This window comes from Pollachius pollachius (genome assembly GCF_949987615.1).
Source record: "Pollachius pollachius genome assembly, chromosome: 2".
Lineage (NCBI taxonomy): Eukaryota > Metazoa > Chordata > Actinopteri > Gadiformes > Gadidae > Pollachius > Pollachius pollachius.
The window spans coordinates 26,329,029-26,354,257 of NC_136935.1; the positions used below are offsets into that span (position 1 = coordinate 26,329,029).

Below are 25,229 nucleotides of genomic sequence, written 5' to 3' on the forward strand. Positions count from 1 at the left end.
AATTGGTGAAGTCAGCAAGTGAGTAAACAACCATAATAATTCAATTAGACCAGAGATCTTCTCCAGCATCTGCAGACTCAAAGCTTGGGTCGGCCCACCATATATAATGTCCTATTGTAATGCAGTAGCAGCTGTACTAACCCAAGTCACATCACTCAACTAATATTCTCGTTACAGTTCATTTAATTTCTGTCTTTAGCTTACAGCTCTTGATTTTTCCCTGGTACATTCTATTTTGTTTGTTGAAAATATCAAACTGAATGTTCTCCGTTAATCAGCAGAGCAGCCAGCAGCCACAGGCTCCAGGCTGGTCTGCTGATTTACTGACTAATGCTCCAGTCTGCAATGCAGGCACGGAGATCAGCAATGTATAGCAAACCATGGTCACCTCAATTTAACCTAAATACATTAATACCTTTACAGTTATTAAGAAAATAACTCCTCTGTGTTTAAGGTTCATTTGAAACCAAACATGGTGTTCACGATGCAAATGTATTTTCAATCAATTTTAGGATGCCTAGATTACTCGCTAACTTTATTAGCATTGGCGAATAGGTTTAACAATGCTGGCATTTGCATCGTAGCGAGCTTGGCAAGAGTTTCGAATCAATGCAATTTCCCCCTATTGCTTCGGCTAAATATAAACATGGGTATCCTTAATTATTGGACTACAGCAAGGAAGTGGAGTTGATCATTGAAATACATTCACTGTATTATTTGTGCACATTTGAGCCAAACAATATAGACTCACAGACTCTGCGGCATATACAGTTAGGTTTCAGTTGGTTGTGGGAATCATGCCAGTAGGGATACCTGGCAGATCTGTGCCCTCGCGAGAGTTCGCTACTTCAGCTTGTTGCTTTGGTATGTGACAAACTGTAAGATAATCTTTTAATGCAGAGTTGTCTTTAGTGGCCTAACGGGTTCCACCTTGGGGTGAACCATGTTGAGGTCATGCTCACGCTATCTAAGCTTGTGTTATCTCTTAATTGTATTTGGGGTTAATTGTTGCAATTTGCATTTGCTGGTTCTTCTGTTTTGTGAGATGAGCTCCCCAGAAGGCCTCAAGATGTTCTGACCAAAGCAATCGACCCTTGCTTGCTCTTCATGCTGAGTGGAAGCAGCAATTAACTCCACAGCAACATAACGTCTACAACATAATTAGCCTGGCTTTGCATTGGACTAACAATGACACTTTATTTAGTGTAGACATGACATATATATATATATATATATATATATATGCATATATAGCAGATGTATGCAGATGCATACATTGACAGCAGAACTTCTGGGGTACTGTGCACTGTGTTCATCTGTCAGTACTTCAAGAACTGTCTAAGAATGTTGGGATCCATCATGAGGATTTTGTCATATCCTATGGGAAAGTTAAGTGTTGACACAAACACACACACACACACACACACACACACACACACACACACACACACACACACACACACACACACACACACACACACACACATACAGACACACATACACACACATATGGAAGTAAATCTGTGCCATCGGATTTTGAATATAAAAAGCCATTGAATTCTATGCACTGAATATTTATGTGTTTAAATAACTTATCTGGATTTTTTGCCTCTGAATTGAAAACAATTCTCAATAAATCCTTTTCAGCTTTATTTTTCAATGTTAAAATATTTAGCTTAAATATTTTCATCATCCCCAAATTCAACATGCCAAAGTCATGCAAAATTGAATGTATGAAATTCAGCATTAACATCGGGGGACCCAAGGAAGAGCAATCGATTCTAGATGCTAGATCGCGGTCAAGCAAGGTGTTACACAGAATTCTGCGACCCACCGAAAAGTGACCCAAGGGGGTGCTGTTGCATATTTTCTGCATCATGCATGAGTTTGAAGCGTAAACAGGCATGAAGTCGTTCACTTTCGGAAACATGCACAAGCTTAAAACTTAACGTTTGTATCATCATCGATCACTCGGATTGGGGGTATTCGTTTTGTGACACCGGGCGCAAGTTAAGTGGCTGGAGCAAAACGGATTGATATGCCTCTGTGTTGGCATAATAAGAGTTCAACGAGCATGCAGAGCCAACACTATTCCGCACCGAGAGACATGATACAGACATGAAGATGACAAATTAAAAGCAGGTTATTGTCGGACGCTTCTTCCCGAGGCATATTTAAGTTTAATTTTTTAACGTTGAATATTTGATTTTTCAATTTTTTAACTTGAAATATAAAGGTGAAAATGATTTGATGAAAATGAGTTATATTCAGAGGCAAAAAATCCAGATACGTTATTTCAGTGCATAAATATTCAGTGCTTGGAGTTCAATGGCTTTTTATTTTCAAAATCCGATGGCACAGATTTACTTCCATACACATACACACACACACACACACAGTGAAGTATTTGTTTGATATAACAGAGTGATGTCCCTGTCTCACTGCTTCAACGACTAGCTTGTTTCTAATGCGATGTGGTTTCCTCCAATTGCTAGCTTGATTTCACTACAGGCCTCTGTTGCCACCCTTTAGACCTAGAATCTAAAGCACTATAGAAAACATAATCATGGTATAATATGCTACTGATGAGCAATTATATACCTAGGGAGCTGTGTGTATGTGTGTGTGTGTATGCGTGTGTGTATGTGTGTGTGTGTGTGTGTGTGTGTGTGTGTGTGTGTGTGTGTGTGTGTGTGTGTGTGTGTGTGTGTGTGTGCCAGTGTGTGTGTGTGTGTGGGTGTGTTTACAGGGCAAGGAAGCGCTGAGCGGAAATTGACTTCAGAGCCAATTGAAATCAAAAGCTGTGTAATAATCTTCAGCCAGCAAACGTTCCACAGGGACCTGCAATACGTCCGCATCAACACTTCAACAATGTCTCCACCTCCTCCCCTCGCCTCCTCCTTCCACTCCCGCTCCTTCCTGCTCTTCCTTCCTCTGCTCTGACCCCCGAGCCCCCATACTCATCTCCCCCTCCCTCACTCTGTCATCCACTGTTCTAGTGTCTTCTCTATCCCCCCCCCCCCCCCCCCCCTCACACACACACAACCGTTGTCGGAGATTGCATCACTTCCACTAAGCTTCCACTAAGTTTACAGCCCGAGTGACATCTTCAGCCCGAGACAATGGGGTCCCCGGGGCAGGGGGTTGAGAACCCTCGCCTGGGACGGGGTAATGAGAGGGGAAATTGGAAGGGGTGAAAGTGCACCCATAAGAGAGCAGGAGAGATGAAAGGCAGACAGAGGAACAGGGGAACATGGCAGGGCGCATGAAATGAATCAACCGAAGGTCTCTCTCTTCTTCTATCATTCAAGAAAGAGGGTCAGGGAGAAGGATGGAGGGGCGAGCAGGAAGGATGAGGACCGCGGAGAGGAAGAGGTAATGTGATGGAGATCACAGCAACAGAAGTTCAACCATAATAACCTTTATTCATTATTTTCCTTTTATATTAAGTTTAGCATCTCCGCTCCAGTTCTTTAATTGAGGATTCAAAAGAGGGCAGGGGAGGCGATGGTAGGAGAGGAGGTTTAGAAGAGGAGTGGAGAGTGGATAGAGTTGTCAATAGAGAGGAAATTAGAAGGTAGGAAAGGAGATGAGAGGAGAGAGTAGAGAGGGTAGGATAGGAAAGGATACTTGAGAGGAGATGAGAGAGCATAGGAAAGGAAAGAACAGAGTAGGAAAGGAGACGAGAGAGGGTAGGGGAAGAAAGGAGAGAGGACAAGAGAGGAGATAGTCGGAAAGTTGTGAGAGGAGGGGAGAGAGGTGAGGAGCAATAGATGGAAATTTTAGTGAGGAGGGAGGAGAGGAGAGGAGAAAAGGGGGGAGATGTCCGCCAACAGGAAGTTACATGAGGGCGGAGAGGCGCCACAACCATAAAACAGCAATGAAAAATATGTTCAAGATCACGGCAGATATCTCTGTTTTACATTAACTTTGTTATACAATTTGTGTGACCTCCCTTTGTGCGTGTGTGTGTGTGTGTGTGTGTGTGCCTGGGTGCGTGTGTGTGCGTACCAGGGTGTGTTTGTGTACCTGCATGTGTGTGTGTGCCTTGGTGCTTGTGTGCCTGGGTTGTGTTCGTGCCGAGGTGTGTGTGTGTGCCTGCGTGTGTGTGTGTGTGTGTGTGTGCCTGGGTGCGTGTGTGTGCCTGGGTGTGTGTGTGTGTGTGCCTTGGTGTGTGTGTCTGTGTGTATTTACGCGTGAGTCAGAGTGGTGGTTTCTTTGAGCCCAGTTCCAGGAGGTGGGACATGTCAGCGGTCCGTACACGCCACCCCCCAATTACGCTACAAGGACAAAGCCTGTGTCAGGCCTCCTTTGTTCCTCAGCAGATTAGCTATTGTGTCGAATGTCTTTGAAATCAATGTTTTCCACTCCATGGGTTTAGTGCCAACACTAATTATATATGCTGGGAGGGGGCTGGCTGCAGAGCAACAAGAACATGGTAAATATTTCATGTTTCTTCACTAAACTGACTAGGCAGACGAGACTAAGAGGAGTATCTCCCGCTGGCGTCCAGTCAGCCCCGGTCCCTCCTACTTCCCAAACCTTCCATACTTCTTGTGAGTCCATCCAGAAATAAACCCTCCATCCCTGCTGTGTTCTGGCTTTCTACACTCCGACCCAGTGGCCTCCATGTTGATTAGTTATTTAACCATCTCACAGGTCTCTCCTTTGGCACCAAGTGTACATTCATAGCCCCTTGTAGTCTGAGAAAGAAGTATGGAGGCCCAATGTGAAGGTTTCTACCAAAGATATAGTGAGCCATTATCTGAAAGTCCCTCTGAAGTCTCTCTCTCTCTCTCTCTCCCTCTCTCTCCCTCTCTCTCTCTCTCTCTCTCTCTCTCTCTCTCTCTCTCTCTCTCTCTCTCTCTCTCTCTCTCTCTCTCTCTCTCTCTCTCTCTCTCTCTCTCCACTAAACCCATGCAAATGAACACACACTCCTCTGAAGTCTCCATGTCTCTCTCCTCTTAAGTCTCTCTATCTCTCTCTCCTCTGAAGTTTCTAGTCAGTAGTCAGGCTGGCTGACTGACTACTGACTGACTACTGGATGACTGAATACTGGCTGACTACTGGATGTCTGAATACTGGCTGACTACTGGATGACTGAAAACTGGCTGACTATTGGCTGACTGCCTACTGACTTGAGTCAGAGTGGTGACATAACGGCCCAGAAGACTTATGACATCACGAGGAGCGATCCAGAAGACATGATGTCGAGAGGAGCGATCCAGAAGACATGATGTCGAGAGGAGCGATCCAGAAGACATGATGTCACCAGGAGCAATCCAGAAGACATGATTTCACCAGGAGCAATCCAGAAGACATGATTTCACCAGGAGCGATCCAAAAGACATGATGTCACGCGGAGCGATAGGGGAGACTGAAGAAATAATGAGGGACATTTCAGCCGCTGAGCAGATTGAGAGTGATACAGGGGAAGACTGAGAGTTAGATAGAGTGTGCGTGGGAGGACGTTAACAGCCGGTGTGTCAGCATTCTCCTGCTGATGTATGATGACGTACACGCTTTGTTTGTATGTGTGGGTCTGTGTCTGTGTGTGTGTGTGTGTGTGTGTGTGTGTGTGTGTGTGTGTGTGTGTGTGTGTGTGTGTGTGTGTGTGAGAGTGAGTGAGTGAGAGAGAGATTATTATTTCACGCTAGACTACAGAATATCTGAGGTCAGCAACGTTACTTACAAAGTGAGAAAAATGAAAGTCTGCATGTGTGTGTGTTGTTTTTGTGTGAGATTGTGGTGTGTGTGTGTGTGGCTGAGGGTGTAGGGATTTAAAAACTGAGGTTTTAAGAACACACACAAACAAACACAAACATGTACAAATCAGGACATTCACAAAGGAGACTCATGCAACTCATTCCTTGTTACTTGGAGGAAACGAGACGCACACCACCGTCAATCACATCCGTCTCCTCAGCGTAGCTCATTGGCTTGTTCAGTCTGCCAGTGTTTAAAGGTTGTATCTGCGATGTTGGGTGACGTCACTTCTGTTGGTATTTGAAGCAAGATCCCAAACAAACAGAGCCCGCTCGCCCCTCCCTTCCGCGTTTCGTGCATTCAGTAAAAACTATCAAACGCAGCGCAAAACCCCACAACACCCACCCCTTGTCAGTGATTGGTTGGAATACAATTTATTTTGGTTTTGAGTGGTTGGTAGTACCATTTGTTTTTGTGTGGGATCTCGGAGCATAGGCTGCCTACAGAGACTCGTTTTTTTGACGGCCTGCTCATTGGGCGGGCAGCTAGCGGATCGTGAGGAAAGATGAGATGAATGTGATCATTTATGTTTTGGCCTACAATCGCTGATACAATGTTTAACCCTCAACCAGAGGAGTATTCCATCAACCAAGCTAAAGGCAAAGCTGGGCTTATTTTGCTTAGCCTCGCTACTTTCAGTTAGAGTTCTGCTCAATTAACGTGTCTTAAGGGAATCTCCGCTAAGTAACCATGGGAATTTATCCGACCAAACTAACCTGGTTGGTAGCAGGCTAACTGTCAAGCTTACTTGATCGGTGTTTCAGAGAAGTTCATCTGTCGGAAACAAATGTACCATCAGAAGGTTCCGCCAAGGTTCCTCACGAGTTTGTCATAAATGTCCATACATGAAGTACAAACAGCCTATATTTTCCCTAACGGTCTAAGATTAAATGATGCAAATACAATTATTAAATTAATTGCTATCTATTGTTATTGTGGATAAACACATTTTGATACAAATATATGTAATCTACCGCAATCGTAAACCATCAGTTGGGTGGGTGGTATAGCGCTGGTGCTGTGGTGCGGGCGGCCTGAGTTTTCGTCTTGAGTATGTCATAGAATTCTTGGCGTTGACTTATTGTTGTAATCCCCTTTATTTCAGAGAAAGTAGGCCTAACAATTTACTTTTTTATATAATAAATATGTCTTACAATTTCCCTAGAACCCAAATATAACTTGCAAAAACCCATGGTAAAGTTCATGTTAATATTTATGTTACTGATGGTGAAGTCTTTGTCACAATGACAAAGGCACTGCTGCATGGGAAATTGTCATCCACATGAATTCCATTCAGTTGAGTTTCTCGGCAGGGACCAGAGACCCCTTCTGTTGAGATAAATATGGCTTCATTCAGTGTTATCCAATATCCAGTCACATTGTTTCACCACTCAAAAATACTGTCCCAAATAAGCGCTGGAACCATTTCCCCCAGTAAACAGCAAAGCCAGGGTGATTGATGCTGTCAGTGTTTAATTACAGCCCATCCCTGAAGGCCTTAGCAAATCATTTAAAGGCAGAACACTTAACAGTAAAACGTATTCCGCAGGAGCCTGAAACGTTCTGCGACATTATAATGAATGTCTTCACCATGACAATAAAAACAGGGCTGTAGATGACCATATTACCACAGGAAACAATGAACCATTGTAAGTGTGCTCTAAACCAGGAAGTGGAAATCTATTTATACCTGCAGAACCGTACTAGGTGAGGATGTAGGACTAATAGTATTTTCGATTGTGTGCGCTCATGCAAAAAAAGGTTAATTCTGTGGATGGTTGGCAGAAACACCTTTTTATAAACCCTGGTTACCTCCTCCCATCGCAGTCATGGGATAGCTTCTGATTGGACGCCCCTTGGCTTAGTACTTCTTGTCTACCTGTCTGTCTGCCTCCTGTCGGCTAATTGTCTGTCTCCTGTTTGTCTGCCTCCTGTCTGTCTACTATCTGTCTGGCTGCCTACTGTCTGTCTGTCTGTCTGTCTGTCTGTCTGTCTGTCTGTCTGTCTGTCTGTCTCCTGTCTCTGCCATCTGCCTCTTTTCTGTCTCTCTGTCTGTCTGTCTCCTGTCTGCCTCTTGTCTGTCTGCCTACTGTCTGCCTCCTGTCTTTCTGCCTCCTGTCTGTCTCCTGTCTATCTGCCTACTGTCTGTCTGTCTGTCTACTGTCTACCACTTGTCTGTCTCCTGTCTGTCTCCTATCTGCCTGTCTGTCTACTGTCTGTCTGTCTGCCTTCTGTCTGTCTTTCTGTCTCCTGTTTGTCTCCCATCTGCCCTTTTTTCTGTCTCTCTGTCTGTCTGCCTACTGTCTGTCTGCCGACTGTTTCCTGTCTGTCTGTCTCCTGTCTGTTTCCTCAATGCCTCCTTTCTGTCTGTCTGTTTCCTGTCTGTCTCTCTCCTGTGGGCCTCCTGTCTGTCTGCCTACAGACAGGAGGCCGACAGACAGGATGTCTCCTGCTTGTCTGCCTACTCTCTGCTACCTGTCTAGCTATTGTCTCCTGTCTGTCTGTCTCCCCTTTCTGTCTCCTGTCTATCTGTCTCCTGTCCGTCTTCTGTCTGGCTTCATCCTCAAGATCTTTGAGGCATATCATTGTTGTTCTGTTTGTCTGGATAGCACTACATATTAACAGAAGATGGCTTTATTTTAAGTGTTATTTTTTGATTTGTGTTTGTTTATCTTCCTCAGCAGAATCTATCGCAGCCCTCCTTACCATCATAGTAAGGAAGCCCCTTCCTTCCAATAGTCCCATTGTTGCTGGGAGTTGTTGGAGGACTTTATGTTATGTTGATGGTATGGTGGAAAATAACGGAGGCTTCTCAGCCAATTCCCGGCCAGTTCCGTGCCTTGTCCCTTTGTCATTCATAACACCTCAGAGGGTCCTGGGCTGACCGGCGACCACTCGACAGACATCCCTCTGTAGTCAATAACATCAGTCTATTCCTCAGTTCACTTAGATAATAAGTATAAGTATAAGTAAGGTTAACTTTAAGTATAAAGTATACAAGAATAGAGGGCAAATATTGTTACAATGAAGCCAAATGTTAAAAACTGAATTTATATTACCTGGCCTTCCTTGGTATACAAATGCCTGCATTCTGAGGGACATTTACATGTGTCCCTCATTCACACCATTTTCCAGTTGCCAAACGATGAACCCCCCGACCACCTCATTTACGTATAAGTGGCCCCTGAAAGACGTCTGGCTCACGTCACAGTGAGGGTTGAGGACGGGTTGGGCTTTGATGAGGAGATGCCCACCTGCGGTACCCCCACCTTATGGTTTCGGAATATTTATTCTGTGGGATGACTGACTCCACTCAGACGTTGAAGTTAGTTAACCTAGTCCATAGTCCTATTAAAGTCAGACACTACCAGCGTAATGATTATGACTGTACAGTATATGCGACAGACAAACACAGTGGTATTGATAACTATTACAATGCATGTTTTACTGTTTAAATGAATATTGGTTTTACAGGGCTCATCTCTTTAACACATGTGGTAGGTCATGGCGGTTTAAGATCAGGTTAATAAACAAGGCAATGAATGGATCTTAATCAATGACCTCACTCCATATAACTAATGTGTAAATCTGCATCTTCATGTAACTATAATGTTTAATATGTAACCCTTTTGTACATAATTATTGGGCATTCTATAAATTACTATAAGAACTTTATAGAATTTACCCTGGTCACTGTTGGTGGGAAGATAAATGTTAATGGAGAACGGGGGGGCCCGTAGTTTAGAGCAGAGGTTCTTAAACTTTTTGTCTGGCGACCCTACAAAAAAGAATGGCGAGGTCTGACGACCCCACTTTCCCCAAACCCATTCTAAGTCCTTACTCAAAATACCCCCTCAAACGTTAACAACTAAGTCAAGCAAAAAATAGTAAGCAAAGTAATTCATTTTATTTATTCCATATGAACAAGAACCGAGAAAACCAAACAATCACGATTAAACAAGTGTAGGCTGCCGCTATCAGATCAGAACGCTATGTGCATCGCGCGCGCGCACACACAAGCACACACACACACACACACACACACACACACACACACACACACGCACACACACACACACACACAGACACACACACACACGACTCACGTCATCCTCCTCCAAAAAGCCATGCAGCTCCGAAAACATCTCAAAATCCCCACTCTCCGCACGGACTGCCCAACGCTGCAGCTTTTTTGTGAAAGCATTCACTTTGTCCGAGAGGGTCAGGATGTAAGTGTTGCAAGGGCTATCCATTCCGAATCAGTGAGATGGTGCGCAAAAGCGGAGTTTGCGTCTGAAAGGAAGGTGCGCACCTCGCTTCGCATCTCAAACAGGCGTGTAAGGACCTTGCCCTGTGAAAGCCACCTAACTTCAGAATGGAATAGAAGGGATTCGTGTGTAGACCCCATTTCCTGACAGAGAAGGGTGAAGAGTCTAGTATTGAGTGGGCGAAATTTGATGAAATTCACTATTTTAATTGCTGTCTGGAGAACATTGTTAAGCTCGGGCTCAAGTGTCTTGGATGCCAGGGACTCTCTGTGGATAATGCAATGGGTGAACTTGGCATGTGGTGCAACGCTAAGGACCTTTGCTTTCAGCCCTTTATTTTTCCCCGACATAGCTGCTGCACCGTCTGTGCATATGCTTAGGCAGTTGGCCCATTGCAGCCCTGCGTCTTCCATCCAACCATTGAGACAATTAAAAATGTCACTGCCGGTACACCTTCCTTCCATCGGAGAGCAGAACAGCATGTCCTCGGGAAGTTTTCCTTTATAACTGTAGCAAACAAACACCAATAATTGCGCGACACTTGCCACGTCAGTAGACTCATCTAACTGCAAAGAAAACCTGCAGTTTTTTACTCTCTCGATTATTTGATATTTCATGTCATAAGCGATCTCGATAATGCGCTTGGGCACTGTATCATTGGAGAGGGGGATTTGCTTGAGCGCACTTGCAATCTTTTCTCCATGCATTGTGGTCATCGCAATTGCTGCAGGGAGGCTGAGGCTTTCGGCAATTGTGTGTGGCTTCTGTGCTTTTGCCACAAGGTGGGCGACTTCGTAGGAAGCTGCCAAGGCTTTGGTGGGCAAGGTAGCTTGCCCATGCACTACGGTCTTCTGCCCTTGCAGGGCACCTTCGTTTCGCAGAAAGAAAGTCACTGGTTTCGTAGCGTCCTCGGGATTGCGGGTTTCGAGATGTCGTTTCATTTTGACAGGTTTTAAGCTCTCATTCGCCAGAACATCGCCGCAAATCACACATTGTGGGTGGTCGATGTTATCTTTTACTTGGCAAGTGAATTCATATTTCAGAAATTCTTTCTGATAATGCAGACGCCTCGTTTGTTCCTTTTTATTCTCACCGGCCTGTAGACTTGTTCCATCTGAGGATCGCGGAGGAGTAGACGCACTGGTAGCTGGCACTTCCAAGCTTTTGTTCGATTTTTTAAGCAGCCACCTCTCCATTTTGGCTAGTAGGCTACCTATGTCTTTTTATTTTGTTTTACTTGAAATAGCGGGAACAAGTTGAGTTTGCATATCGTGGGAGCAGATAGTTACATTGCTTCTATCAGCGGAGTAGCCCATAGGCTGAACCAGATCTTGTTGAAAGACGAAAACATATTTTCTCTCTTTTCTTAACTGTGTGTAAATAAGAAAAAGGCAGATTTTTTCCCCAATATTATTTTCCTTTGTTTCACCTGGCATAATAATAATTTCAGACTGAATACAGAAAATAATTGGCAACCCCACGCAAGTTTTTGGAGACCCCATTTAGGGTCGCGACCCCTAGTTTAAGAATCACTGGTTTAGAGCATTGTGATTGGCCAAGGACACCAAGAGGGGGGGGGCAAGTAGGAATATAACGCAAGGGTCTGGAGCCACTCGCGAGTTCTTTGCAAACCAACTCAGGTTCTGTTGTTACTCAGTGCAGTTACAATAAAGCCTTGATCATTCAACCCAAGTCCTTCTTGACCTCTCATATTTGTAAAGAGTATGAGATTTATCCAAAACAATGGCATCTTATTTTAAAAGGAACAGAGGCCTCTAGAGCCCTTTAAAGTATAATCATTATATATGAAAAATGCTTTTCTGTTTATATTCGCCTCTCTTTATCTTGCCTTCTGTTAATAAATTGTTTGTCTGTCTTTCTGTCAACACTGCCTGTTTGTCCCTCTCTGTATCTTTCCTTTTGCCTGTTTCTCTGACTGAAAGAGTGTTTGGATGGTTTTTCTTCAGATGCTGTGAAGCTAACGCTGGTGTACAAAGTGTATATCGTTTCAATGATGAACAGTTTGTTTGGGTATGAGCATAACAGGTAACTTCTGGAAATGTTTGCAGTTAAAGATGAAAGATTATTAAGATTTTCTCATCTGTGGGATGAAGACCAAACAAAGGACAGATGCTATGACAGCCTCTGAGCTGTATGTCAGTGTGATGGGCATGGGACGGGGCTAACATGGAAAAGAGTTCTCTGACATCTAGTAGGATACATCTCTTCTCTAGTTAGAACATCTCACAGGAACAGGAACCTATCGTGATGCATCCCTATTGGCTCTGAGTAAACTACACATCAAAAACACTAATGGAGAAAGACATGAAGTGAACGATGCTAACAGCCTCGCTCATTTCATGCACCTACTGTTCAATATCTACCCAGCCCCATTTTTTTTATAAAGCGCTCACTTTACTAAGGCGTGCACACACTTTAGTAAGTGGCACGCACGCTTTACTAAAGTGTGTGTGGTCTTAAAACGCCCCTGTCCTACACTATTTCATTGATCGGACAGCACCATCGACGGAATGCATTCAATTGAATTTCTGAACTAACGAGATACCTCAGAAATAACAAGAGGCTTTTAGGAAAGAGGGCGGCGTATTTTCCCCATTGCGAGGCGTGGTATTTCAGGCCAACTGGCCACATTCCGTCCATGGCACTGTCTGATCAATGAAATAGCGTAGGGCAGGGCCGTGTTAAATCCACACGCGCTTTAGTAGAGCGTGCCTGTGATTTACTGCTTTAAGGGATTTACTTAAAGCGTGTATGTGAGTTATGAAACGCATGTGCGATTTACTTAAAGGTCCCATGGCATGCTACTTTATAGATGCTTTTATATAGGTGTTATTCAGTGGTGGGTAGTAACGCGTTACAAGTAACGCAAATGAGTAAAAATGAGTAAAAGTACATTTTTCGGGTTACGAGTACTTTTCACGTTCCTTTTTTAAGTCTGTAATTTTACTCTTACTCAATATTCCATTGTGACTTCATTAAAATTTGTATTTTGATAAAGACATTATCTTCGTTGACTGTAATACAAGCCTACACTTAGCGACGTGCCCTCCCTAGGTTGCAACATTGTTGCGATTCCATAGCCGAGGAGACAGTCGAAAGTTACGAACTTGGGACTGAGAACTAGGATCGCATGGATGCAGACACGCAGGAAGATATTTTCGTTTGTGTTTAATTGGTTGTTTTCCTACAAAACTCTTGCCTTTTATCACATGCAAAGAGCTTAGTGTAAATTTGTTTGACATTAAATTACTTTTTCTTTTGTACACATTGCTTTTGTTGTACAACTTGTGAAGAAATGTTTTAAGAGTGCATCTCTTTCTCTCCCTCATTCACTCACGCATTCAAACACGTTATGTCTTTTTCACTGATCCAAGCACTCCAATACAAAAATGTAAAGTAACTTTATAACATGGAATATTTACTTTTACTCAAGTAGATTTTGAAGGAAGTAATTTTACTTTTACTTGAGTATAGATTTTCAGTACTCCACAAACGTGCCATTTCTGTGTCTGTCTCTTTAAATGCTAATGAGGAGGAGAGAGGCAGGTCAAGGTGGAGGGTGGGGATGTGGCCCTGAGCAGCTTGCGGACACGGTACCATGCGCTAGTATTTACAGTGGATGTATCACAATGAATTTGGATTAATTCAGGTGGCAGGAGACAATCCCGGGCAACTATCGCGGGCAACAATCCCTTTCTCCTCCATGTCGCGGTTCAATGGACTGGACTTCAAGGAGTCAAAGCCAAAGTTCCTTTCCCTAACCCCCACTACAAGTCTCATTGTGCAAGTACCAGAGATGTCAGAGAACCCGACGCAGTCTAGACTTTTCACCAAATAGGAGCTTTACGCAAGCTTGCATTATAGTGTTGCATGTTATGCGCCATAATACCAACAGCAGAACGGTTATCCAAATAACAAAGAAGGGTTTAAGACTTGCGTTACAGTGTGTGTATTCACGCACATATGTGGCCCTCATACGGTCGTAGCTCATTGTCTGATTGGCGGGCAAAATTCTCTGAGTGGGCAAAGAAGGGAAAGGGGAGGTAACCTGGCCCCTTATGACGACATATGGGGAAAATCCCAAATCTAAAACATCATAAAGTGACATTTTCATGCCATGGGACCTTTAAAGTGCGTGTGCGCACGCATGCTTTATAAAAAAATTACTCCCATGTCACCTCCCGGGCCATGTAGATATCAACGGCATGTGCATTCAAAATGTATTTCATCTAAATTCAATCACTGTGAAATATTTATCGATGTATATACCGTTTCTGCAATTCAGATTGCCTCTCAGACCAGCACCATGGCTACCATGGAGCATGTGTGATGAGTGTTATAGTGCCACCAAGTGTCAGCAGGCAGTGGGGACATCCTCTCATAGGTTCTCCTGGACATGTACTGTTGCCCCGGTGACTCATAGCTTCACATAACCTCTGATTCCCCATGACGGACTCAGCATGCCATGGTTTGATAACCACTGAGTTCATAACAAATCGGCTGAGATATGGAGATCTGTGGCTCACGCCACCTCACCAAGGGGGTCCACTCTGGGGGTCCACTTTTGGGAGGCTTTACTGTGGGGGGGTCCACTGGGGGGGCCTTCACAGTCACAACCCTGTGCAACTGTGGTTCAAACAGCCTGGACAACATGGGGGCATACACATCCACACACAAACACACCCACCACACAACACCCACAAACACATTAGTGTATACAAATACACATCAACACACACACACACACACACGTATACGCACACACACACACACACACACACACACACACACACACACACACACACACACACACACACATACACACACAAACACAGATACACACACCTACATCCAAGAGCAGAGTGGTATAAAACATGTGGAATAGTTACTGACCAGTAAAATTGAATTGAATTGCAGTTGAATCCAAAATAAATCTTGATTTCACTCTGCTTCTGTCAATCTCACCATCATGCCCTCCCTCCCTGTCTATAGATCTCTCTCCTTCAGTCTGTTACGTGGAAACATGCAACGCAAAAGCTCCTTATAAAGAGTAGCATGCACCCAGTCAAAGCACAGCAACACAAGGATGTACCCACACATGTAGGCATGCAAACACACACACACACAAACACACACACACAAACACACACACACACACACACACACACACACACAAACACACACACACACACACACAAAAACAATCTAACATTATGCACATTTATGCAATAAATGGAAGTATCCCATTCATTTGAATGTAACAGCAGAACAGACGGTGCATTACAGCCCCAGTTATCTGTCATCGGAAACCATTTTGTAATGGGCGGTAAAATTGGTTGATACTTGGTAAGGAGAAACAATCTTTTAAACATGAGATACGGTGCGTGATGAGGAGAAGGGCCAATAAATGTCACCATTCTTTGATGTGAAAACATCTTATTCTCTACCTATTCCACAAAGAAGGACATTCAAATCAGCAACTTTACTTCAGAGCTGTGATCACGCAGCATTCCAACCAGTAATATTAACGTGTTCCTGATCTCCTACCATGACCGCGTCTCCTGTCCTCTGAGCTCGTCCCTCCTTGACGACCACTCTGAGCTGCACCTCACGACATGGAAGAGAAATCTGTCCCTTCTCTCTGAGTGCACCTTGGAACACGAGGTTATAAAAGCTATTTGGAGATCGAATATCTCCATCTCTTACATCGCTGTGAGGGGGTTGGCTTAATAGCTGTAGGGCTGGAGGGAGCCCCCTTTAGGTACCATACAGCATGTACACAAACCATGGAATTTGGGATGAGTCTATCACCTGGAATCCAAGGGACACCGATAGGGACACAGGACAAGCCCAGGCAATAAAGACAAATGGAGAGGCAAGGTTGTGAACGGCTCCCTATCTATATTCTATTCATTTCTCCTCTGTCCGTTCGTGTTTCTGACTGACTCCCACACTGTTTGTTTCCTGCTGCTGCGAGCCCTGCTCTTTCATGTCTTTCGAGGCACTTGCTGAAGGCAGAGTCTGGTGGATGGATTCATCCCTGAATACAACGACACAAGCCTTCTACAAACAGTCACCGAGATCACTAAATCCTGTCTCATTAGCATATATATGATCACAGTATAATATAACCGCAGGGCCTTATGGGATATTGAGTTTTACTGAGAAGCAACAAATAATTCCATGAAGCGGCTGTGCAAAAAGTGTAAAAAACATGAAATACAAATGAGTTTTCACTGCAAACGGCCACGCTACGTTGTGCTAAGAGTCACGTGTGTCATGCAGGCGTTGGCATTGTGTGACTTCACACATGCACACACAGAGTATGGGCCAAAATTTAACAGTCTGAAACGCAAGTGAGAAGCACCAAACGCAAGTAGCTTTGTGGGCGGTTCTATGGCGGTGTTGATATTTTACCGGCGGATAAATGACTTGCGCAAGACACAAATCAAAAAAAGGGTTGCACTGAAGTAACCTAATTACCCGAAGGTGTGGTTTGGGCGTAACGTGCAATAAACCAATGAGAGTGCCATCTCCCTTCCCCTCTAAGAGCCATGAGCGAATTTGAATCTGACGAGTTGATATTTTGACAGCGCGTTTGCAGTCTCCGATGAGACTCCGATGCATGACCACATGAATTTTTTTACTTCAAATGGCTCAGTTTATGGCGTCCTCAAATAGATTTCGGCAAAGAAAACTTAACACACATATGATACGCGGTAACTGTGGTTCTATTTAATGATGTACACAATACATTAAAAAACGTTGTTCCTTACCAGTATTATATGCATTATCGTTATCAACTTGTGTTCCTAATATGCATCTGTCCCCCTGTTAATATACATTGCCATGGACTGTATTATGCGTTAAGTGTTTAGTTTGCGTGTGTTTAAACAGATGAATGCACACACGCGCGCCCTCATTCATTAATTATTTTACACATACACACAGGTGTGCCCGCATTCATTCATTCTTTTTAACACACTTGCGGTAAAACAATGTTTTCTCACAATCAAATACTCATCAATCCTAAAAGTTATGGGCTTGTACACGATGTCTGTGTTAAGAAAATATGTGTTTGCTGTAGGCCTACGGTGTTTGCAGATGCATTGATTTAAAAGTACAACTTATTACCTCTGTATCAGCTGTTCTTTCCCAAATAATTTACCAAGAATGTGTGGCTAGGTAGATGAGAGAAGCAAAGTGTATACGTGAGGTGCACAAGCAACATTATGCATGCGCCCTTAAAATAGCATCTGAAAAACGCGCCACTGACTTTAAACCAGGTATTTCCTGGTTTGTGGCAGAATTGTTTTCTGAAACTGCAAAATAGCACCAGGGAACGTTTGCGCCCCTTGGGGCCCAAGATCATTCTCTAATTTAGAGACGCATGCCTGTGGAGGCAAAGGAACGCTCTGCGCCAGTTGCAAACTAGCAACCACACATGCGTCGGTGTAGAAAGTCAATTGCGCTGGATGCAAGATAGGCCCTATGTCATTGACGTCTTCATAAGGTGGGACCTCATCTTTAGAATTTCATATAGAAGCCAACATATTCAGGCTGCTCCAATTTCACACCCTGACACATCTCTCACACACACGCATACCTACACACAGAAAGACTTCACACACACAGACCTCACACACACACAAACCTTAAACACATACACACACACAAACACCCCCCCCACACACACAAACACACACAAACAGACCACAAACACACACATACACATACACACGTATACCATAACACACACACACACCAACACCAATACATACATACACCTCACACACACACAAGCACAAAAAACTCACACACATACAAACATACACAAACACACACACGCACACACACACACACACACACACACCAACACAACACATACACACAAGTCACACAAACACACACACATACACACAAACACACACACACACGCATACCTACACACAGAATGACTTCACACACACATTGACCTCACACACACACACACACACACACATAGATCTCACACACACAGACCTCTCACACACACACACACACACACACACAAACACCCTCCCCCCCACACACATACACAAACAGACCTCATTCACGCACACACACACACATACACACACATACCAAAATACACACACACACAAACACACACATACCAACATCAACACAAGCACACACCCCACAAACACACAAACCTCACACACACACATACAAACATACACAAACGCACACACACACAGACCTTACACACACATGCAGACCAAATTACACACACACACACACACACACACACACACACACACACATGCACACACATGCACATACCAACACCAACACATACACACACCTCACACACACACACACACAAACAAACACACAGACACACACACACCCCTGAACGCACATCCACAAATGCACACACCAACACATACACACACCTCACACACACACAAACACACAAACCTCACACATACACACACACACACACAAACAAACACACACACACACCTCTGAATGCACATCCACAAACGTACACACCAACACAAACATACACACCCAGACACGCACAGACCCTGGGCTGCCTACCGGGCTGAAGTTCATGACCTTGAGGATCCAGATGGTGAGGGCCAGGTTGACGATCATGGTGACCAGGAGCAGCAGGATGAAAAAGTAGAGGCAGCGCTTCCTCCAGCCGTAGATGCCCACATTTGGGTAGACCGGCGCGCCACACACCGATGCCCCTCTCTGCTGCAGCGTGTTGGGCTGCGCCGCCAGGATGTACTGCTCCTGGGTCAGCTGAGGACAGACAGAGCACAGGGTGAGGCCAGGATGTACTGCTCCTGGGTCAGCTGAGGACAGACAGAGCACAGGGTGAGGCCAGGATGTACTGCTCCTGGGTCAGCTGAGGACAGACAGAGCACAGGGTGAGGCCAGGATGTACTGCTCCTGGGTCAGCTGAGGACAGACAGAGCACAGGGTGAGGCCAGGATGTACTGCTCCTGGGTCAGCTGAGGACGGACAGAGCACAGGGTGAGCCCCGGGGCAGTTGGGGGCAGCTGTGGGCTGGCCTCATTTGCATAATGGGGTTACGGGCGGGAAAACACTGATTTGAAAGTTTTATTGATATTTGATGAAAATAATTCATAAAAAATATTCTTTAAATAAAAATAATCATTCAAATGTCTGTGGGTAAGAACAGACAGCCTAATGTTGGGTGGAAACTGGCAAACTGCTGAGGGAGTCAATTGGGAAAGTGACATTACAGGCGGACGCAGATTAGATTAGAACACTGTGTGTGGGGAATTAATAACACAAAATGCAACTTGGAGTAGACCTAAAAACAGGGTCACAGGCCAAAGTGGAGAACCAGTGATTTATTCATTACATTTCAGTTTTTGCCGTTGGCTGAAGGGAAGGAGAAGAAAGTGCACAACAGATTGAGAGAGAATGTGGGAAGTGAGAGGGGAGGAAGCACCTAGTGGGTGGGGAGGTAAGGAGGGAGGAGCAGCACCTGGTGGGTGGAGAGGTGTGGAGAGAGGAGCAGAGGAGCAGCACCTAGTGGGTGTGGAGGTGAGGGGAGGACAGCAGAAGGAGGCCATTTAAGAGCAGGAGAGGAGAGTAGGGTCACCACCAGAGATAAGGCTGACTGGGAATGGCTTCTGTCCCTCTCTGAATCTCTCTATGCCCCCAATTCTCTCTCTCTTTCTCTCTCTCTTCTCTCTCTCTCTCTCTCTCTCTCTCTCTCTCTCTCTCTCTCTCTCTCTCTCTCTCTCTCTCTCTCTCTCTCTTTCGATCTCTCTATCTCTCTCTTGTCCATTTCGTCTCCCTCTCGACCTGTTGTTCACCTGTCCCCTACTGTACGTCTCACTGCGTTTTACACCCCGCACTGTCATGGGGATTTTATCCAAACCTTGGAATGCGTATGTGCAGGATGACATGACTTTTTAAACCGGGAATTCATCTTAATGGCAGATAATACTGAATAAATAATGAAGGTCCACAAAAATGGCTTTTGTGATTTTCTAAAAATGCATGGCCTAACCCAATTTACGTGTTCCAAACTGAATAACTGACCATTGTCAAACTGCTATTGACAATATCATGGTATCTGACACATGTAAAATCCTACAAAGTGGTGTCGTGTATGAAAATAGTGACCATTTTTTAACCTATTGTAACAGGAAAGTTAAAGGTCCCATGGCATGCTACTTTATGGTTGCTTTTATATAGGTGTTAGTGGGCCCCTAATACAGTATTTGAAGACATTCAATAAATTTAGCCTTGTGCAGTATAACAGCCACTACGAGCCAGTCCCACAATGAGCTTTCAACAAACATGCCGTTTCTGTGTCTGTATCTTTAAATGCTAATGAGGAGGAGAGAGGCGGGTGGAGGGTGGGGATGCGGCCCTTAGCAGCTTGTGGCCACGGTACCATGCACTAGTGTTTACAGAGGATGTATCGCAATGGCTCGGATTCATAATATTATCCGGAGGCGCACGCAGCTTTTGTGTTCTGTAAATATTCTAGAACACTCTGGGTGCTCTGGCAGGAGTCCTGGAGCTCTGTATCTAAATAATATAATATAATATAATATAATATAATATAATATAATGTATAGATATCTATATAATATAATTTATTTTATCACGGCCAAAAGATGTGTGCGCCTCCGGATGATATTATGAATCTCAATGCGTTGGGTTCTCCGACATCTCTGGTTCTTCCACTTCCACGTGAATCTGAAGTACAGACTGAATCGCGACATGGAGAAGGAGAAAGGGATTGTCTCCCGGTACTTCACAGACACACCCCGGTGCCCCAGCAGCGGGGCTCCGGCGGGATACCATTCCGGGCAACAATTCCGGGCAACAATCCCTTTCTCCTTCATGTCGCGGTACAATCTGGACTTCATGGAGTCAAAGCCAATGTTCCTTTTCCCCAATTCCTTCTCAACCATTGCCGAGATATCCCCACTACAAGTCTTGTTGTTGAAGTACCAGAGAAGACAAAGAACCCGACGCAGTTTTGTCTATTTATCAAATGGGAGCTTCACTCAAGCTTGTGTTATTGTGTTGCGTTTTATGCGCCATAGCACCAATAGCAGAACGGTTATCCAAATAACAAAGAAGTGTAAGACACTTGCGTTACAGTGTGTGTATTCTCACACACATGAGGCACTCGCACGGTCGTAGCTTATTGTCTCATTGGCGGGCCAAATTCTCTTGGTGGGCAAAGCATTGGTCCCGTAACCTGGTCCCTTATGACGACATATGGGGCAAATTCCAAATCTGCCCGTCTGAGCTTTCGTTTTTTCGTGGGCGGAGCAGGATACCTAGTGCTCATTTTACACCTAACACCATTTCTAGCCACTGGGGGACCATAGGCAGGCCAGGTGTACTCATATTATTGTTAAAAAAACTCATAAAGTGACATTTTCATGCCATGGGACCTTCAAGAGGGCTCCGATCAAATGTCAAAAATCTCTAAAGAGCAGTAGTTTAATAGGGTATGATGTTAACAACTTTCAGGATATACTTAATAATATAAACTGGATGGAAATTAGCAACATATTTGAGTTTGATATAGCATGGGATCGTTTTCAATCTACTGTCTTGGAAGTACTTGAAGTACAAGATAGCACCATTAAAAGAGACCAGGATTAAACAGAGATCTCGGCCTTGGATAAATAATATCTTGGCACCATTCACTTGAGGAATGAAATCTTAAGTAGAAAAGAAACCAAACTGCATGTTCTTTTAAAAGAGTTTAAAATAATTAGAAATAATGTACAGCGAATGGTGGATGAGGCAAAAATAAAATGTTTAGGTCTAAAATTGAGGAGCATAAAAAGGATCCCAAGAAACTTCACTTCACCAAGTCCTTTGACCACTAATCCCCCCCCCCCCCCCTTTTGTTAAGGATGCTTCTGCATCAGGTCACCTGCAACTGTTGTGAATAATAATAATAATAATAATAATAATAATAATAATAATAATAATAATAATAATAATGATAATAATAATAATAATAATAATAATAATAATAATAATAATAATAATAATAATAATAATAATAGCTTAAATTTATATAGCGCCTTTCATAGTACCCACGGTTCCATCTACTTCTGGTGTTTTTAGTGATCCATAGAAGGTGCATACGTTTTATGAAGAAATGAGAGTTCAGCCAAACACTTTTTATTTCAAACAAGTAACAGAGGAGTTGGAACTAAAACAACTCAAAGGCCTAAATCCTTCCAAGGCTACTGGTTTTGAAAACACCCCTGCCAAATTCTCAGGGCTGCTGCTGATCACTCCTGTCATAACCCATTTTATACATTTATCCATTGAAGATAACCATTCCCCAATAAATTTAAGGTGGCAAAAGTGATAGACAATTATTTAGCAGAGCAGAAACTCTTTTTTGACTTCCAATCAGGCTTTAGAAGCCCATTACACTGATACCTGTCTGCTTTATCTTACATACTTTATTAGGGAAGAGGTGTATAAGAGGAACTTTTGTGGCATGGTGTTAATAGACTTTCAAAAGGCCTTTGATGCAGTTCAGTATGATATCCTTTTGAACAAACTCAAAGCCCTGGGATTTTCTCGTACATCTCTCCAGTGGGTGAAGACATACCTTGTTGGCAGAGAAAAGGGGGTGGATGTGGAAGGGACCTTGTCCTCACTACTTAAAATAATGTGTGGAGTTCCCCAGGGGAGTGTTTTCAGTCCTCTCTTATTTTTGTTACATGTTAATGATATGCCGTGAGCCATATAATCTAAACTCTATCCTAGAGCTCATCTTCTTCCTGACCACTTCTCTAGTCTAAGGTGGCTCAGAGTGGAGAACAGAGTTTCCAAAGTTAAACAGTGTTGAGTTTACAAGATAAGGAATAACCTTAATAACCTTAATAACCATTAGTACAGACGGAATTACTTTTCTAAAATTAGCGACACACAGAATTATTCCTGCAGGGGGACATCCACCGTTTTAACAGCTGTATGGGAAAGTACTCCTATACTCAGCAGCTGTCTCATGGAATGGCTTACCTTCCAACCTTAAATTGTTGAGCTCCTCCTACTTTTATTTATTTTATCTCTGAAACAAGCCTTTGGGCTCTATTGTCTTATTTTTTATCCATTTTAACATCTCTTGTTGATTGTTGTTCAATAAAGATTTAAATCAATCAAACACACACACACACACACACACACACACATACATGTGCACACACACACACACACACACACACACACACACACATGCAAACAAGCACACAATGTCATCCAATTTGCATGACCTGTGATCAGACGTGTACTGGGAAAGAAATCCGCTCAGACTGACTTTTTCTTGTCCATGCTGGCCATCCCACTGTTGGTTGCTGCTTTTCAAGAACTCCAGATTGTTCACGTGCATTAAGTCACTGGGCTCTCTGGCCAATTTGATTGGCCAGAGAGCCCAGACCTGGAACCCACAGCAACATCTCATGTGCACCCCGGTAGAGAGACAAACAGGGCCGGTAGAGAGACAGACAGGGCTGGTAGAGAGACAGACAGTGCCGGTAGAGTGTCTGTGTGTTTGTCTGTGTGTGTTTGGGTACATGAAGAGGGGAGTGTATGAGCATGTCATACTCAAGTGTTTAAACCCAGAAAATCACTAGTCCATCAAGTGAGTCATCAAGCTTTAGGCTTCTACCCTGTACAGGATACTTATGTGTTTGTTATTTCTGTTTCTTGTTACAATTAACATATTTATTTAGCTGATCCCACTCCTCCAAAACTCTTAAATTAGACTATACAATGGATGAGACCGCCCAGATATCTCATTCTGCGTTGGCCACGTAGACCACTCTGACGTTGGCGGGCAACCATTGATTTTTAAATATGGGTGCAAATTGAACACTGCGGAGCTCCTTGTTGGTCATTACCTGGAACGCCCCCCAACCAGCTCTGATTGGTTCTATCGCTCTAACATCTTAGCAGAGGCTCACCATGGCCTGATGAGAGAAGCAGAACTCTGAGCCAAAGATGACCGAAGACTGAAGGATTGATTAGGGAGAGGAATGGAGACGTGTTCCATCTGTACTCAGGCTGATGAGGCTCGACCTTTTGACCCCTGGGTCTGCTGGATGTGAATCACTCAGCATCGTTCAACTCAATCCCACTGTCTATATCTTGGCCTGTCCATTCCGGGTACGGTGTAGACAAAGGGGACCACCTGACCGCCCAAGGCTAACAGCGAGTCAAACAGGCCCCTGTTTACCTTGTCAATTGATGTGAAACCCCTTAGAAATGCTGACGCTATCTGCATCGCACAACACCCCCGATCTTGTGCTCGGATTCCTAAGAGCCGCTCTTCTGAATCAAAGAGGCTTTGGGACAGGATGTAAAGTAAATCTATGACCTCAACACTGGCAACCCAAACTCACTCCCCGTCCCCAATTGTTTTTTACATTGTATTTACTTATCACATCCATGCTCAAATAAACAGAACATATATGTATATATACTTAGATATATTTATATCTAAATAGTATATATATATATATATATATATATATATATAAATAAAAGTATAAATACAAATACATACCCACATATAAATAAGTATATATTGCCACATTAACACCTCCTCTCAGTCTGGTGTCCAGACTGAGAGGAGGTGTTAATGCTATAAAATGTATCTTTGCACTTTACCATTCTCTATTTTTTCAGTCGAATCCTGCCCTCCCCCATCAGCCTCTCTCTCTCTCTCTCTCTCTCTCTCTCTCTCTCTCTCTCTCTCTCTCTCTCTCTCTCTCTCTCTCTCTCTCTCTCTCTCTCTCTCTCTCTCTCTGTCTCTTTCGCTCTCTCTGCTGTATTTCCTTGATAGAACTGGCAACAATAAAATCAATCAATCCCATTGCTGCCCCGGTGCACAGGACCTGCCTCTCAACGTCACTTCATCCTTTTAACATCGTCACACCTTGCCAGCCATGCAAGAGGGAACAAATCGTCATGGTTACCACCACACACATGCAACCCATGCACTTATTGGATAGACATCCCCAACCAAAACGCAGTCATAATTCTCAAAGGCAGACATATTTGCGACTTGGTGGGCCGGAGATGGGCTGGGGCAGGGGTTGTCTCTTTGAGCCAATCACAGCGCTGCTGACACAGGAAGTTCGACAA

The 25,229-nt window shown here is 43.9% G+C and overlaps 1 protein-coding gene across 1 annotated transcript in view; it reads right to left on the reverse strand.

Moving 5' to 3' along the window:
* sgcz (sarcoglycan zeta) overlaps nt 1–25,229 on the reverse strand; it is a gene marked incomplete at both ends in the record, with an annotated part of 471,678 nt that overhangs the window by 285,683 nt on the left and 160,766 nt on the right. Inside the window, one exon of the mRNA XM_079759103.1 lies at nt 18,642–18,851. Within this exon, the coding sequence (XP_079615229.1) occupies nt 18,642–18,851 (210 nt within the window). The remainder of the gene's footprint in view (nt 1–18,641; nt 18,852–25,229) is intronic.